The sequence below is a fragment of the Meriones unguiculatus genome, chromosome 19 (assembly GCF_030254825.1).
Source record: "Meriones unguiculatus strain TT.TT164.6M chromosome 19, Bangor_MerUng_6.1, whole genome shotgun sequence".
In the NCBI taxonomy this organism is placed as follows: Eukaryota; Metazoa; Chordata; class Mammalia; order Rodentia; family Muridae; genus Meriones; species Meriones unguiculatus.
Genome location: NC_083366.1, coordinates 20,288,943 through 20,307,711, shown reverse-complemented (window position 1 = coordinate 20,307,711; position 18,769 = coordinate 20,288,943). Strand labels below are relative to the sequence as shown.

Below are 18,769 nucleotides of genomic sequence, written 5' to 3'. Positions count from 1 at the left end.
ACTATCCTGCCAGTCCAAGGGGGTAAACCTATGATGGGAGTTGTATACTGAGGTTAAAGTTTGTTACACAAGTCTTTTCAAAAGGTTGGGAAGATGCCTTAGTGAAATAAAGTGCTTGCCACAAAAGCATAATGATCTGTCTGTATGGAGTCTACCATAAGCCAGGTCTTCCTAAACAGGTAATACCCAGATTCAGCAAGAGATCCTATCTCAAAAAGTAAGGCGGAAAGCAGCTGACAAAGAGATGCCAGCCTCTGACTTCCGGCACAAGTGCTCATGTGTACATGCACCCGCACTATGTACACATACACATGCAGGCACTTAGCACACACACAAACACACAAGGTCTTTTAGAAATGTGTCTTTCTGTCATTTCTGAGATTAGCCGTCATGATTTGTTTTTGAGGATTGTGGAGGTGTTGGGAAAAGCATGAGGAGAGCGTGGAAGTAGAAAATCAGTATTCTCTCTGATAGACTTTAGGTCTTTCTTGTTGCCACTTTTAAAAGGACAATGACCCCAGGGCGGGAAGACGTGGGAGAACTCTCTGCTTCGTGTTCTATAGACTCCATTTCTTCCTTCCAAGAAGTGCTGTTTGTTACTCTCTGACCATTCTAATAATGCCCTTTTCTTCCTTTACAGAGGAAGAAGAGGAGCAGGTGCCCACTGATGGGGGCACCTCAGCTGAAGCCATGCAGGTGCCCTTGGAAGAAGACGATGAAGTGGAGGAGGAGGAAGTCATCAATGATGAGAATTTCTTGGGTAAGAGGCCACTGGACAGTCCTGAAGCGGAAGAAATGCCCACCATGAAGCGCCCACGACTCCTGAGCACTAAAGGGGACTCCCTGGACATTGTACTGTTAGAAGCACGAGAACCTCTCAGCTCAATAAACCCACAGAAGATCCCACCAATGCTTTCTCCCGTGCATGTCCAGGACAGTGCAGATCTGGCCCCTCCGTCACCAGAGCCCCCGATGCTGGCTCCATTTGCAAAGTCACAACTACCAACTGCAAAGCCATTAGAAACAAAGTCATTTACACCGAAAGCAAAGACTAAAGCTAGCTCTCCAGGACAGAAGACTAAATCACCTAAGACTACCCTATCACCAGCAAGGCTTGGAAGTCCAATTCGGTCACCAAAAACCATCCCCAAAGAAAAGAAATCACCTGGACGTTCCAAGAGCCCTAAGAGTCCCAAAAGCCCCAAGATTGTAACTCATGCTCCCCAACTCCCTGCCAGACCCGAAACACCAAATAGGACCCCTTCAGCTCTGATGGCTGAAAAAAATGTTAAAGAAACTATCCCAGTGAAACCAACACAGACTCCCCCAGAAGTCGGGAAACTGAACATTGAAATGCAGCCGAAAAAGGCTGTGGTGACAGACAAAACCATCGATGATTCCATCGATGCTGTGATTGCACGCGCCTGTGCAGAGCGGGAGCCAGATCCTTTCGAGTTTTCTTCTGGATCAGAATCCGAAGGAGACACTTTTACAAGTCCTAAGAGGATTTCCAGTTCAGAGTGCACCACTCCAAAAGCTTCTACTTCTGCCAATAACTTCACCAAGTCAGGGTCGACTCCTCTGCCTCTTTCTGGCGGAACCTCAAGTTCCGATAACTCGTGGACAATGGATGCCTCGATTGATGAGGTGGTACGGAAGGCAAAACTGGGGACCCCTTCCAATATGGCTCCCACTTTCCCATATATTTCTTCTCCCTCCATTTCTCCTCCCACTCCCGAACCTCTGCACAAGGGGTATGAGGAGAAAGCCAAGCTGCCTTCATCTGTGGATGTAAAGAAGAAGTTGAAAAAAGAACTGAAGACTAAATTGAAAAAGAAAGAAAAGCAGAGGGATAGGGAGAGGGAAAAAGAGAGAAACAAAGAAAGAAGCAAAGAGAAGGATAAAGTGAGAGAGAGGGAGAAGGAGAAGGAAGCTGGAAAGGAAATCAGGTACCCATGGAAGGAGTTGATGAAAGACGAAGATTCCGATCCCTATAAGTTTAAAATCAGAGAGTTTGAAGACACTGATGCAAAAGTGCGATTGAAAGATGGAATTGTAAGGAAGGAGAAAGAGAAGCATAAAGACAAGAAGAAAGATCGAGAAAGAGGCAAGCGAGATAAAGATAAGAGAGAAAGGGAAAGGGTTAAAGAAAAAAGCAGAGAGGACAAGATAAAGGCCCCTCCAACGCAGCTGGTATTACCCCCGAAAGAAATGGCGCTGCCTTTGTTCAGCCCTTCCACAGCAGTGAGGGTCCCATCCATGCTACCTGCCTTGTCGCCAATGCTCCCGGAAAAACTGTTTGAGGAAAAAGAGAAGCCCAAGGAGAAAGAAAGGAAAAAGGACAAAAAGGAAAAGAAGAAGAAGAAAGAGAAGGAAAAGGAAAAGGAGAAGAAAGAGAGGGAGAGGGAGAAAGAGAAAAGGGAGAGAGAGAAGAGAGAGAAAGAGAAGGAGAAACACAAGCATGAAAAAGTAAGCTGGGTATCATTTTCGGCACTGTCTGAACAAGGTCCTAGTGCAAAACGCAGGTAAACAAAGCCAGGAGTTATATCTGTGTTTTGGATGTAAATCGAGGGGCAGTTAAGTAACATTTCATTTGTAATGCAGTTACAAAGTTTAAATTTATTGCTTATATGAAAATTAAATAAGAATGATATACAAGATGTATAGGAACATATCTGACATATATGTAGAAAATATCTGACTAATGAAAAGATCTACAGGAATAGTAACATCCATTTTGAACTATCCTATAAAAGTGTAGAAACCTAAAGTTTGCTACTTTATTGGGCCATACTAAGCAATTTGTTAGTGCAACAGTCAACCATTTTATACTTTAAAAATATCCTTTCTTCTCCCTAGTATTCTTTTCCATCTTAGTCCTTTGTAGCAGTAGAAATGGAGGGGATGGTGTTACTTATAGAAAGCATTTATAGAGATTGAAGGCTGCTCTAACAGTAAAGCTTCATTCTCCCCACTAATCTGCCCAAGTTTCATGCAAAACGAGTCATCAAAAGCACACCTGAAATGGGGCTATGTGAGCCCTGCAGAAGAAAGATAATAAAAGTATACTAAATGTGTCAGCAAGATGCTTCAGTAGCTTAAGGCACTTGCTACCAAATCCTCAGAACACCTTTGGTAAAAGGAGACACCTTACTTCCCACAAGCTGGCCTCTGACCTCCACACCTGCTGTGGTAAATTAAGACCCACACATATATACCAAATTTAAATAAATAAATGTGAAAGTTTTTATTTAAACGTGCCTAGACTATGGCGCATGTAAACCCACACATTAAATATATATAAATGAATGAATGAATGAATGAATGAATGAATGAATGAATAAGGCCATGTACAGGTCTACACACTAAAGAGGTAAATGAATGAATGAGTGAGTGGCACATGTGATGAATTTTACGTGCAGACCCACAATCACTAAATAATAAATAAATAACACATGCAGGCCTACCCATAATGAATGAATGAATGAATGAATGAAATGAGTGATTAATTACTTAGTTAATTAATTAATGTGAACATTTTTCTTTAACCATATCTGGACTGACAAAATCACTCAGCAGGTAAATTGTTTGCCATCAAGCCTGGAAGCTTTGCTTTCATCTCCAGGGTTCATGTTGAAAGAAAGAAGTTAACTCCTACAAATTGTCCTCTGACTTCCTTGTGTGCCCTGTGCTCCCCATCCATTCCACCCCAAATAAGTAACTGTAATAACTATCCGGCCCACATTTAGTTTGCCTATTTAGAAAGTTTTTAACAGCTTAGATCTATTTGAGGCCCAACTGGATACATGAGACCTTGTCTCAAAACAAGTTAACAATACTAATGCCTGCTAAAGTTGTCACTAATGAAATAAGAATTTGCCAGGAGTCAGTCCAGCAGACCTAGGATGAGGTGCAGGACCAGCTCTGTGGCTTCCTCATTCCCGAGGTTTTTCATCTCTGGAGCAGAGAGATAGGACTACACAGAGCAGAGCACTGTGGTTACATGGGTAACCACCCTATGCCATATGCCACACCCAGACCTTGTGTGAATAGAAGTCTGTACCACACCTTTTAATGTGCAGAGTATGACTGACACCATGGGAATGAAAGCTGAGTAAGTTTACCCAAATGACACCTTGGTAAGCAGTTGAGAAGGAGTATCCATCCAGTGTAGGCAAGCAAGATGCTGTGATTAATGTTCCTAGCTACAGTGCTTTCTGACACTAAATTAACACAGTGAGTGAAGTCACCTGTGCAAGCTTTCTGTTCCCTTTCGTGAACAGTCACACACATTAGTCGGGGCTGGGAATCTGCTCTGCCGCTTATTAAAAATGGACCCAAACTAACTCTCAGAAGAACATAATATACGCAATTCTGTTGACTAGTCATAAACACAGTGTAATAGCATTATCAGTGGTTAACAAAGCAATTTAAATCTTTTACTAGAATTTTCTTGTGTGTGTGTGTGTATGTGTGCGCGCGCGCTTCATGAGTTGATTATTTTAAACTGAATTGTTGGGATTCAGATGAATATGCAGGATTGCCTTAATTAAAATCTATTCTTGGTATTTTAAGTGTGTTTCATAAAAAAAATTCACAAAAATGAAAATATCTTGTTATTTATAACGGTGGAACTGGGCACCTGTGTTCATAATCTGTGCGCATGCATGCATATGTACGTGTGTGATGCTGGGAGTCATATCCAGGCTCCTCGCGTGCTTAGTGACCTCTCTACTAGGAACTGTGCCTGCAGTCTACTTAAAATCTTAAAAAGAAGATTAACCAGAAGCCAGCAGCATCAGACTGAGGAACATGTTCTTGCATTCACGTATTCTTATTGAATACTGTCTAATGACATAGTGTGTCACACTCCAGAAGGATGGCATCTGTATATAAATAGGCCCAACCTAGGCCCACGGCACATTTTGCAGGCTGGGCTTTAGCAGTTATCTGGTAGACATCCCAACCCTACCACTGCCTAGCTATTTTGATCCTTTCTTACCTTCTGTCCCTGCCTCACATTAATTTTGGAAAAAGACAGCATCACTCTATCCATTTCTGTTTGGGAGGCAGGAGGCATAGCCCAGTTGTTAAGAGCACTTGCTTAGTATTTGAAGTTCTTGATCCATTCTCCAGCACTACATAAATTAGGCATTGCAGCCTGTGTCTTTAATCTTAACAGTTGGTAAGTAGAGGCAGGAGGATTAGAGGCTCAAGGTCATCCTTGGTTCCATGGTCTTTTTGAAGCCAGACTGTGATACATGAGACCTTGTCTCTAAACAAAGAAAACAACATGCCTTCTGTAGGAATACTTACCATGAAAGCCACCCCATAGAAAATCCTGAGCAAACACTGGGTTTTGTGTATATTTAAAATGTGTAGATGACTGACAATTTAGAATTTTTTTTTACAAATAACTAATAATATTGGTCATCCATGGATAATTAAAAAATTGTTTATGCTGGAAAACCTATGGACTTTCAAAAGAATACCAGACTTTGACCTGACTGATAGGAACTAATACTGGCTATCTATGAATGGGGGAGTGATACTAGTACTGTCACTTGAAAGTGTGTTGATATGGCAGGCTACTCCATGATTTAATCCCCCACACTGAATTTGCAGTCCAGAAGGTGTGAGTGATGTGCTGCAACAATAAGGGAAGACTGACTTGACTAGGCTTATCTAGCCAAATCTGTGTCCTTGCTACTCATGGCAGCCTGCTCAGGTTAGCCACGCTCCACCCCAGCATGTTTAGGACACAGTGTTACTGGGACAGGATGGGTAAGGAAGGCTGATGATCAGGAGTGAGGTGGCCTCAGAGCTGATGAGTGTCAGTCCTTAAACAAACCTAATGAGCTCCTGTTTAACTTCATGTTTTAAAAAACAGGAAAGTGATGACCTCAGTGACCTCAGATCCTGGTGACTTTTGTAGTCAGAACTATTAAACATTTTAATAATTCTGTAATTTGTCTTCAAGTCCTTTAGTATCTGCCCCCAGATCACCACTGGTTGAAGTAAACACTTTAATACTGTAGAGACTCATAGTCTTAATTTTTTGTCCCTTCAACAAAAGAATTTCTTCTTTCTTTCTTTCTTTCTTTCTTTCTTTCTTTCTTTCTTTCTTTCTTTCTTTCTTTCTTTCTAAAGCAGCATAGTTGCATTTCTAGTCTTTTCTTACTGCTTGTCATAACTAGTGAAATGAAGGGTTTGCAGTACATAGGAAAATGGGGGAAATGTCCCTCCCTGTTTTTCATCACTGTCGCTTCGTGAGGTGAGGAACATAAACATTCAGATGAGTGTGTTTGAATTTGTAGAAAGCTACTGACAGCTGCACCCCATCCTCCTATGAATGCACTCCAAGGGCTTGGATGGGAGCTTGCTGTCCACACTGGACACCACTCAGCCTATTCATCCACAGCCAGGCCTCTTCAAACTGTCTTCTGAGTGTTTCAAATAGCTGATGGACATTTTGTTGGCCTGTTTCAAAAAGGAATTCATGTAAAGAGCTTAATTGCTAAGAAGGACAACAAAGGGGTTAACAGCCATCGTTGAGCATCCAAAATTCGAAGTGGTTCCATGCAGCTTTTCATCAGGAGTATTGCTAGGGCTTTCTAACATACCTGCATAGGTGGTAATCAAGACTAGTACCTGCTAGCCTTGCTTACCCAAGCTAGTGCACATAGATGGTAGAGGTTCTTTGCTCTCTTTTTTTTCCCTTAAGTGAAAGGAGTTTAACATTAAAAAAATAAATAAATAAACTTGGACAGATTAAATTGACAAAGCTGCCCATTACCTTTGTAGAAAGTCTCTGTCAAAAGATAAACTTTAAAGCTGGAATGCATGAAAGGGTTCCAAGATAGAATTTAAATTTAAACTGATTCTTTCAAGATAAGCTTTTTAAAAATCCACCTCTTTGCTTCAAGTCAGGATTTTAAAAATAAATTTCCCCTTTAAATCTCTTGAGCGATTTTCATTTTTTGCAAGGCCGCACTGCTGGTGTCCTGGAAAAATGGAGAGTTGGGGCTTTATCAGTTGGTGCCCTGAGGTATGTGGCAAAGAAGCTAAATCCTTGAAGATTAGCAAAAAAAATGCAGCACATGGCAATAAGGGGCTTATATGACTACTAGTGTTAGCTCAGGTGAAAGGAGTATTGCTTATACATAAAACTGGACAAATCCACTGACAATGTATTTTTAGTTAGCTACAAAGGAGTCTTATATTGCTGGACTTTACCTCTTTGGTGAATTGGGAAGCTTAGTAATCCACTGTAAATGCTCTTCTGCTCGCCCCAATTCACAGCATTATTCCAAAGTACTGTTCTTTTATTTTAACCCTTAAAAGCTCCTCGTGGCTCTGGGATGTGACTTTGAGCCATTAAAAGATGAAATTCATCATATTGTTTAAGTAATCAATCACTGTTCTCACTGTTTTTGTTGTTCTCAGGGAAGTTCAGTAGAGAAATTGTTTTTAATTTGTAGTTAGTATCTGTTTTTATTTTATTTTGATAAGCATTCAGATAGAGTTAACAAGAAAATTCAGGGAGAAGTTCTTATTTAGAAATAATACTTTCCTTATAGTATTAGCATCCTCATTCATCTCTTTCCTTTGAGCAAAATAGTCTTACTCCTCTTTCTTTTTACTTCCTTGAATTTTTTTTCATAGTAAGCATGGCTTAACTTTTTGACTGAAATGAAGGTGTTTGACTGATTTATAGGTAGAGTTTCCATTTGTCCTAGCTGCCTGAGATAGTCCTGGTGTCTGCTTCATAGTGTAATTAATACTTCCCTCTGTTGCTACCGGAGGTCTGTTGAGTATTGTGATCACAGATAAACTTTGAGGTAAAATAGCAAAATCATTCTTTAATTTATTCACTTGGAGCCAGGCATGGTGGCACATGCCTGTAATCACAGCACTCAGGGAGGCAGAGGCAGGCAGATCGCTATTAGTGTGAGGATAGGCTGGTGTCTACAAAGGGAGTCTAGGACAGTCAAGGCTCCTCAGAGAAGCCCAGCCCCAGGGGGGTGGGGAGAGAAAGGTTTAATGAGAATAATTTATAGAGTCAAGAGGCTTGATGTCTGTAAATTATGCTAAGGAAGGGAGAAGGTTTCTTAAGAAGTCTAAAAGAGGTGGACTTTATACTTGGGGCCTGAAGAAGTTTATACATTTGTAGGGAATTTAAAGAATTCACCTGCCTCAGGCCTCAATATTTTACCTTTTTTGCTAAGCAAAAAGAAAAATGAAATCATGGGAAGGTCTTGAAAGAAATGATGATTTGGAATTAATGCTTCATATTCAGTCTTTAAATATTTCTTTTATTAATTATTTATTACAATTTATTCACTTTGTATCCCAGCTGTGGACCCCCTTCCTCATCCTTCCCAATCCTTCCCTCCCTCCTTTTCCTCCTATGCCCCTCTCCTAGTCCACTGATAAGGGAAGTTCTCCTCCCATTCTATCTGACCCTAGCCTATCAGGTCTACATAGGACTGGCTGCATTGTCTTCCTCTGTGGCCTGGTAATGCTGCTTCCCCCTCAGGGGGAGGTAATTAAAGAGCAGGCCAATCAGTTCATGTCAGAGACAGTCCCTGTTCCTATTACAGTGGAATCCTTTTAGATACTGAACTGCCATGAGCTACGTCTGTGCAGGGGTCTTAGGTTATCTCCATGCATAGTCCTTGGTTGGAATATCAGTCTCAGGAAAGACCTCTGTGCCTAGATTTTTTGGTTCTGTTGCTCTCCTTGTGGAGTTCCTGTCATCTCCAGATCTTACTGTTTCCCAGGTTTCCTTGTTTTTAATAGCTGCTTTAAATGTTTCTTAAGCACTTATATGTTACTGGGATAGACGTTGGGAGACAACAGTAAACAGACCAAGCATGGTTTCAGTGGCATTTGAGTGAAATGGAAATCCAAATAAACTGACAGTATTAAAGGCATCTGTGAAGTCACAAGTTTTCTAAATGTCCCTTACTGTCATTCAGTGCTTGGGAGGCTGGTTTTAGGTTGATCCTAGAAGAGTAATATAGTAACTGAGAGACAGGAGTTGAAGGTATGTTCAGATAAGCATTAATTCAACAGACGTTTATTGAGCATACCCTATACAGCATTCAAGAGAATAGTCACACAGTCTTATGTGATGATAGGTTTGTAAATGAACTGCAGATAAATGCAGGGTAAATGTATATGTGAGAAAGTAGTAGATTAGCTCCATATACAAATAATTGCCTGATATAATGCACTGAACAGTACTTTATGTATCCATTTCCTCTACAGCCCCATATGCTTTCATTATTGTTTCATTCTTGGGCGCCAGATATGTAAGTCAGGCTTAGCAGTGACATACAGGCTTGCAGTATTCTAGGACAAGTTAAACATCGGTCAGCAGTTGGGACAGTCTCAAATGACAAAGAATTATCCCACTAAAATGTCCTGACAAGTAATGTTGAAAAACTCTGATGTAAAGCTGAGTGCAGTGGCGCACACCTGTGAACCCAGCACTTTTGAGGCAGAGGCAGGTGGGTCTCTGTGAGTTTAGGGCCAGCCTGGTCTACAAAGTGAATCCAGGACAACCAGGGCTACACAGACAAGCCCTGTCTCAAAAAACCAAATAACAAAAAAAGGGACAGACAGACACACTGACTCTGATGTAGGTAAGCACTACAGTAATTTTGTTTAGTTGTTTATTCAAAATGTTTATTATACCATAAGATCTTAACTGTCAATAGACCATGTAACGTCATGCTTAATTTGTGTTATTTTCCTTGAAATGGCTGAAATGTTTGTGAAGTCCTCAACTTTTTCAAGAATCATTACCTTTACCATAAATCCTTATAAAATGAGAAGTAGGCATGTATACACACACACATTACAAGCCTTATAGTGACCCCAAAGTGGAATTGCTTAGTGCTGTAATCATACTTGGTACTTAGTTTTCAGATATAATGAAGCAAACTTACAGTGAGTTTTGCATTCATCAAGTACAGGTTGTTATAAAGGAAAGCCTTTTTGGTTATGTTTAGTCTGGTTGTTATGGGCTTGAAAGTCTCCTCAGTGATTAAGAGCACTGGCTGGCTGCTCTTCCAGAGGACCCAGGTTTACTTCTCAGCACCGACATGGAGGCTCACAGTGGTCTGTAACTATAGTTCCAGGAAATCTGATCCCCCCCTCTGACCTCCATGGGCATCAGGTACACATGTGACACACAAACAAAAATGCAGGCAAAACACTCATACATATAAAATAAAAATTAAATAAACCTTTTAAAATAAATAAAAGTATGGTGGTTACGTAAATATTTCTCCAGGTACTGTGATATCACTTGTGAATGTATATGTGTGTAAAACAATACAATAAAACCAAAGAAATGAACACAGACCAATAAGCCCGAAACAACTGCCAAATTGATGTAATGTAGATAAAGCTCATAGACTTTATTAGGTGTCAAGTAGCCTTCAGTTATTAAAACATGTGGACTGGTGCTGGGAGAAGGCTCGGTTGATACGGTACAACCGTGAAGACCAGAGTTTAGATGCCCAAAAACCAGTTAAAGCAGAGAAGCAGTAACGGGCACCTGTAGCCTCAGCATTGGTGGGAGGCAAGGCAAAGACATTGGAACCCTGAATCTCATTAAACACCCCCACCCCATACTGACGAGATTCTCCTTTAGTGAGAGAACAGTCTTCAAAAGGAGTAAAGAATGGTTGAGGAAGAACTTGTCTCTACCTCTGGCCTCTCACACTCAACGTCTACATGCAACACTAGCCATATCTTTTTATCTAGCATTTCAGATGTGTATATTGTTTGTGGAGTGGGGAAGTAGAAAAGAAGAAGTACCTTAGGGAGAGGTTTGTTTGTTTGTTGTTTCTAACTAATGTACTAACTTCCACAGATAAAAGTGGAGCCCGTCATCCCAGCCCCAAGTCCAGTTATCCCCAGGTTGACTCTGCGAGTTGGCGCTGGCCAAGACAAGATGTAAGTAATAAACATCGGGAACTGGTTAGATCTACCTTCTCCTCGCTATCCTAATAGATTAGAGCTCTGCCAGACCTCCAAGTCTGAACAGAGTATGTTATGTATCAGGACCTCTGCTATCAAGTTTTTATTGGCTTCTTCCTCCAGGTAAATGTTCTTGTCGTTGCTTAACATACAGGATTTCATGCCTGCCCCCAACTCCCTTCTCTTTTCTAATGGTTAATATATGGTAGTATTACTGCATAGTATCTGAGGTGCTGGCTACCTGAAAAATAAAAGATTGGGTAGTGAGTGGGTTTGCCGCCACATTTCACGTGCATGGATGCAGTGTTAGACCTTCTCAAGAGAACGTGATCTGTTATGTTGGCAGGGAATAAAGATTCAGATGGTCTTTGCTTTGTCCAGTGCCTATAAGACAGAGATGTCCGCCGACTTAGTGAATGCCTGACAGCTGAGAGCCCACTCACCAACTCGGCTTTGTAAGAGAAAATGAGGGGGTTAGTCTCACGCTTAACATTTATCTGAGTTTGCACACATCGTCCTGTCAGGCCGTTTTCCTTTTTTAATATAGTTCTTAAATTTTATGTGTATGTGTATTTTGCCTATATCTATGTATACCATGTACATACACATACATATAGGTGCCTGCAGAGGCCCATTTTTCTTGAAAGAAAGTTGTTTTTGTTCATCCTCCGAGGAAGTGTTAAGACCTACAGTTGTCTCAGAGGCTCCTGATGCAGTATGAAGTATTAGTCTCTTTTGTAAATCATGTTGAAATACTTGCTCTGAAGAGCACACTGTGTGTGGAATTTCAATGGAATTTTTAAGTATAATTTATTTTTTTCCCAGTAAATGTTTAAGTGGAGCAATTTGCTTTGCAAACAGTCAGATATTAGAGAGAAAACAGAGGGCGTTCAGTTTCCACTCAAGTTCAGCATACAAGTGAGAGGAAGACTTAATAATGTATTTCTTGAGTAAAGACTAGAATTCTTACTGGGCATGATGGTACATGTCTGTAATTCAAGCACGTGGGAGAATGATTCCGGATAGTCAGGAATTCAAAGCCAACCTGGGCTTCAGTAGCAGACCCTATCTCAAGAAACAAAACAAGACAAAAGACTATCAGTTTTGCTTCTTTTTTATTGAAATTTTTATTTAATATTTTTATTCTTTGACAATTTAGAACTTACATGCAATGAAATTTGAGCACATACAACCAATCCCCTATCATACTGGCTCAGAACCCACCATCCAAGCCTTCCATCTTCATGTCCTAATTATTTTGTTGTTGTTTAAGTAGCCTACAGTCCAGTTATTCCTGCTTACATGGGCATGGGCATGGGGCCATCCACAGGAGCAAAAGCAACCTACTAGCTGCCGTGCCCACAAAGAAAAAATGACTCCTCCTACTGACGGTAGCTCCTCAGCTCAGGGTGGAGCCTAGTGAGCACCTCCTCCTCCATGCTGGAGTGTTAACTGGAATGATCACAGCTTCTGTGAGTTCGTGAGTGCAAGGCCATGTCATATCCGGAATCTTTCACAGCACTGGACACAGCTCTTACAGTCTCTCTACCACTTTATCCATAAGCCTTGGCGGGAGGGATATGTGTGATCTAAATATGTCCCTCAGGGCTCAGTCAGTTTTTCTCAGCACTTTGACCAGTTATAAGTCTCTGCACTGACTGATGCCCACTACAGAAGAGGCTTCTCTGACCACAGTAGAGGGTGAATGAAAAAAATAAAAGGAAGAGGATATCGCTACTCCTAAATTATGGAAAAGAGCTTTATTGTAGATAATAAAGAAGAAAGCTGGCAGAGGGAAAGAGTCCAGACTGAACATGACCAGCAGACTAAACGAGACCATGAGGAAGAGATTGGCTTTCCTGGCCAACAGACCAAGACAGCTGCAATATACAGGGCTGAGTTATATAGTCTGAGGGAATAGAATGAAACGCCCAGCCCCTCAGAAGGAGAGGTTAGGGTAGGGGACAGGGTGAGAAGTGCAGGGAGCAGCACTGATACTGAGTGTTGCTAGGAGAGCTGGTTGTCGTCCGCTTCGCTATGCTAACCTCAGTCAGCCACCTGTTTCTGAGACCCAACAGAGAGCCCCACTACTCTATGGGTATAAATACAAATATGTAGAAGGCCTTTGACAACATGCTCACTTAGTAAAACAACAGCAAAAGATTCCCCCTAGCTCCACCCAGGGCCTGTGACCTCCCTAGCCCTGGGCTTTGATAGGATGTACAGCACACAAGATCACTCTTTGTTATCAATTCATTTCATCTTAAGCTGTGTATGTTTTACATGCTGCTCAGTCAATTCTAAATGTCCTTCAGTGAAGAAGCTCCTCAGGATTATGATGAGGGAAGATAGAGTTGGCCAACATGGTCTTTCAAAAAAATATATGCTCAAGAAAGTAAGAGCTGAAGGACAGAGGCTAGACGGTTCTTTCTTTTCCTGCCTACATTCTCTGAATGACTTCCACATCATTCATCTTTGTGGGGATAGTAGAGACCTAGATGGAAGATGGGGTCTTACTGTTGACAAATAGAACATCTTCAAAAACTATTTCAATTCTGTTTTTATTATTGTTGTTATTATTATTTTATGTGCATTGTTGTTTTGCCTACATATATAGGCTGTTAGATCTGGAAGTTACAGACAGTTGTGGGCTGCCATTGGGTGCTGAGAACTGAACTCAGGTCCTCTGGAAGAGCAGTCAGTGCTCTTAACTGCTTCTTTTTTTTTTTTTTTTTTTTTTTTTACTCATACTCTTTAACTTTCTTAGGAAGATCAGATTGGGCCATGTTCTAGTTCAGCAGTAGCACTTATCTAGCATGCCAGGCTCTAGGGACACCTCCTTGGAAATTCTGTGTTCCCTCTCATTTCTCCAAGGGAAATATTATTGTTCATTCAAAAGACAGTTTTACCAAGTCATACTTAATTCCTGTTTTCTCCATAGCTCATCAGTACCCAGTCTTAACTCCCCCCACAGAAGCTTGGCTTCCTCCCTTTAGAGAATTAAGATTTAAAAGGCATCGCTAGTTACATTCATCTCTCTGGCCTAGAGCGTCTGTTGGTAATTCTGTTGGCTGCCTATTCTGTTTTCACCTTTCAATAAATCATTCATATTTGTAAGAGATTGGAAGATGTGAGGACTGGATCCTATTACTCTGGAACAAAATGTCCAGCTTGAGGGAAATTAGAATAGCCTGGATTCTAGACAAATTAGCCTTGGAAGTACAATGTTACATAACATATAACTTGTAGATGCTTAGAAAATAGATGGCGTATTATATGAACAATTAATCATTTGACCAAAGCAGGCATGGAAGTGTACTAAACAGATAAATTAAGTGTAACACGTTGCATGTTAAATTAAAATCAGAGGTATGTAGGGGCTTGAGTCAAATATGATTTCATATAAGTAGAAATTCAGTAAATATTTGGGTAGGGATCAAAATAGGGGGTTGGTTAGTAAACTCCAAACTCCAGCTTATGAGCCATATTCAACCTACTACCTGCTTTTGTATGACCTGTAACCTAAGAATGGCTTTTGTGGTTTTATATGTCTGTAACACTTAAAAGAATATTCTGTGGGTCTCTAGAGTTAGTCTGCAGTTAAGAACACTCGCTGCTTTTCCAGAGGACCAGAGTTCAGTTCTCAGCACCCACATCAGATGACTCACAGCTGCCTTTAGCTCCAGATCCAGGGGACCTGCACCCATGTGCCCATACACATAAAATTTTTAATTAAAGATTAAAAAATATTTTTATGACACATGAATATTGGGTAACTTTCAAATTCTAGCCATATTTTATGGTAGAATGCTAACTACCCTGCAAGATATCCTATTCCATGGGTCTAGTGGTAGAAAAATAAGGAGTCATAGATGTGTGTTTAGTTATTGTCTGCGTACACCTGGGGGTGAGCTAATACTCTTTTAAAGTGAAATTAATGAGCAGACTGGGATTCAAATCAAGGGACTCTGTGTATTCCTTGTGGGATGGGAGGGTGTTTATTGCTAAAGGACCAAGTTTTTTTTTTTTAATTATGAGAGAAAGAAAAAGCTTTACAAGGTTCAAATTATACCCTCTCGTCGGAAGATCTTTAAGGCAATGTTTAGTTTCTAAGTCTTGAAGAAGTTAGGTCTTCTGCCCTTGATCCACAAAAGTACTTTGTGGTTAGAGAGCGTTCTCTGTTCTCTGTTAGTGTTCCTTGCAACAAAACAGCAGCAATTTGTTTTTCCTTTAGTTTCGTATCCATCAAAAATGTCTTGTAGAGAGGTCTTGATAAGGGGTCTGACAGTGTTAAAATTTAGGACAACTTTTCAAGACCCCAGATTCCTTAAACATGTCCACAAGTAATAGACATCCAGAGTTCCCTCCAGTCCACACTGAAGAGGAAACAGAAGCACTAACCCCAAAACTTGAAGTTTTTAGTCTCAGCTATGTGCATGAGGAAGCCTCACATTCAAGTCCACCACTGAAGTGTCTAGGCTCGCAGTCAAGTCAGGCTTTCAGCTTGCCCAGGAGTCTAGAGCTCTGTTGGTCAGGTGATAAGGAATGCACAGTACTCGGTAACAGCACAACTGTCCTGTGATTGTCACCCGGACCTTACTATTGGACTACTTTATCTAGGGCAAGTTTAGAAGAGACGGCTAACAGATGGTATTATTCTATTCCTTTTCATAAAGAACGCAAAGAAATGTGACAGTTTGTTAGGGACAGAGTCTCTGCTTAGAGTTGTCAGAAGCTATGTGTGATGGTGCAAGCGGGGCAGGGAGATTTCTATAAATTTTATACAAGCTTGGTTTTCATAGCAAATTTAGGCCAATCAGGCTACAGAGTGAGAACTTGACTCCAAGAAAAAAAAAAAGAAGAAGAAAAATAAAGAAAACAGAATAGGGACTCCCGGTTTTCTAAGTTTAAATATCTGAATATTTATAAAATTCAAAATTCAGTTAAGCCTCATGGGAAAAGATATTTTTCTGTATCATAAAGTGTTAATAAAAATATAGTATAAACTACATTTTGAGGGTAACTACTGATGGAGAAAAACCATTTTCCCCTCAAGGTTTGCAAATGCCCTCTATCATAGCTGATACAGAACGTCTTGCCTGCCTTCCCCCATAAGAGCCCTCTAAGTAGCCTAGGCTGGCCTTGAACTAGGACTGTAGGCACGTGCTCCAGCTTTGAACCTCTCCCCTTTTTCATCTACGAGGCTATGCTTACCCCACACAAAGAGTCTCATGATGGGGAATTCACAAATCTCCCTGCTCTGCTCTCAATGCAGTCCTGCTGTAAGGCTGCCTGTACAGAGATAAGCAACGTGGGCTCTCAGTGAGCACACAGGTCCCTCTGAGAGTGTGCACGGGTTGCAGAGTATTGTGTTTGGCAGACTTCACCCAGTTTCTGGTTAGGATGGAGGCGCTGGGGACTGCTTTACTACTGGTGATTTTATTCGGCTGGTGTTCTTATTTCCAATAGTGGCGGGCGGGTCAGTTTCTCCACTTCAGCCTCCTCATGACAGGTGCTAAAAATTTGAAGACTTGTTTATGTCATCCTGTTTTTTGCTACAGGTAATAAGGTTTTGCTTAAGCTTGGTAGGGCTTTTTAATAGTTCTAATTTCTCAGTTCCATATGCTGTACAAACTAGAGCTGAGGCTTATTGATAAAAAAAAAAGGTTTAATATTTTAAAATCTAAAATAGGACTAGATACTTTTCTCTCTGTGACAAACTTTTGACAGTAGAAATAGTGTAATCATAAAGAAATAGAAAAATAACCATTTTTGACACTACTTTCAAGGAAAATGAGCATTTTTCTCTTTTAAAATATAGTGCCAGTGCATATGGTAGCATGTGCTTATAATTTCTTACTTTGGAGGGCAGAGGCGGGAGGGTTACTGCTAGTTTGAGGCCAGCCTGTGCTATGTAAGAAAACCCTGTCAGACAGGGAGGTGGAGGTGGTGACTCTAAAAGGAAGGTGGGCTCTCACCAGAATATGGGAAGAAGGCAAAAGGAACACATGGTTTTTTTGTCATAAATAGAGAAAAGTAGGCAGAGTTTCTGTCCCATAAAAGGAAACCCAGGGACAGGGACAAGAAACCTTTACACAACATGGTTCTTTAGCACCAAAGTTCAGCAGTATGCAGCATGGCCCTTCAGGCTGGGAAGTCCTCTTGATTTTCTAATTTTAATATTTTTTCCCTTTCAAAAACCAACCGAACAAACAAAAAAACCCAAAGCTTTCTGTTGTTGATTTTGATTTTTAATTGAGGTCCCATGAGTTGTCTTTCTTTTGTTCTGCCCTGGTGAAATTATCTAAACAGAAACATTTCCTAGGTGTTTCCCATGTTTTAAAGCAAATAACAGAAAGAAATGATAAAAAGAAATCTTAAGATTGACCGTATTCATATTTTGTAAGTGAACCTTAAATTTTAAGAGTGTGACCGCAACTTTAAAATGACTTCTCTTTAATGCTAACCAAGCTACTGATTGATTTCCTGGCTGCTGAGTGACTGAAGCGGGACTGTAGAGTTGTCTGTCTTCTCTGAGCTCATCAGTTGTCTCAGGGGCAGCTCTTAGCCACCTGGGCACAAACAGGATTTATTTGGATCATCAGCTGTTTCCTGTTTTGTTTTGTTTTTCCAGAGACCTCTAGTCTTCAGACTTTACATTACTCTCATTTTCACCGGCTTAGAATTATGATGAAGTTTAATTTCTTCGCTAGGAGCGTTGTAGTTTGCTCACAAACACCAAAGATGTTATATATATATATTCAAGAGAAAAACTAGTCTGCTGTCAGAACAACCAGCTTTGGGTTTGGGAAAAGCTTTTATGACCCAGTAAAACAAGTGGAAAGATTACAATCAAAGCATTTCCATCTTGCTTGTAAACAATTACAGCAGTCCTTACAAGGATGCCACATTAGAAGACTGAGGAAAATTTACTGGATTCCATTCTAATGCAATTAGAGCTAATTTTGTTCCTTAAATGAATAAAAGGTCAGCCAGTAAATCTAGCTTATCTGGAGTCCAGACTTCAATAAATTGTTTTATTTAATTTGTTGTAAAAGATCTTATCCTTAATGGGTCTAGGTCTTATTAGTTCACTTAGGTTTTAAAATATTTATGACCACCTTTTTAGATATGATTTGAATGATAGTTGGAAAGTTTCTCTCCACAGCTTATCAAGGCCCAGGATCACTAATTGAATGAATATAGGAAGGTACTTAAGATTTGTTATCTGAAAAAAAAGCTGATGTGAAGTTCCAGAATTTAAATGTTCTTTAACCTATGACAAGCAGAGATAATTTAGCTGTATCATGGTAACCTTTCAGCTACTATCTGATTATAATTCTCCCTAAAGATCACTCTGCTCACAGTTCAGATATTTATAAAACATTTATAATTTATAAATTTATATTTATAAATATAAAAACATTTAGACCTCCTAATACAACATTTACATTCTATATTTCCTGTCTATCCTGTGCTAGATGCAGACACTGGCATAAAAATTTTGGATACATGGAATAACTTGTTTCTACACATTTCCACACCTGCCTTTTGGAGTTTATAAACTGGATATCTGCATCACCACAAGGGTTCTGAGATTGAGTTTTCCCTTTTTTTTTTTTTTTTTTTTTTAACCATTGGGTCCTCAGTTCTACACATAGAACTGAGAAGCCATGTTGGCCTCTCTGTTTGGATTTGTTCTATGGGGTTCCAGAATTGCATATCATCTCCCCTCTCAGCTTGTCTTCCAGGCTCCAAGAAAGGCCACAACAGC

At 40.3% G+C, this 18,769-nt stretch overlaps 1 protein-coding gene across 1 annotated transcript in view; it reads left to right on the top strand.

The window, feature by feature from the left end:
- Positions 1 to 18,769, top strand: part of Taf3 (TATA-box binding protein associated factor 3) — a 155,509-nt gene that overhangs the window by 115,725 nt on the left and 21,015 nt on the right. The window contains exons 3-4 of the mRNA XM_021631840.2: positions 641 to 2,469; positions 10,889 to 10,971. Of these exons, the coding sequence (XP_021487515.1) occupies positions 641 to 2,469; positions 10,889 to 10,971 (1,912 nt within the window). The remainder of the gene's footprint in view (positions 1 to 640; positions 2,470 to 10,888; positions 10,972 to 18,769) is intronic.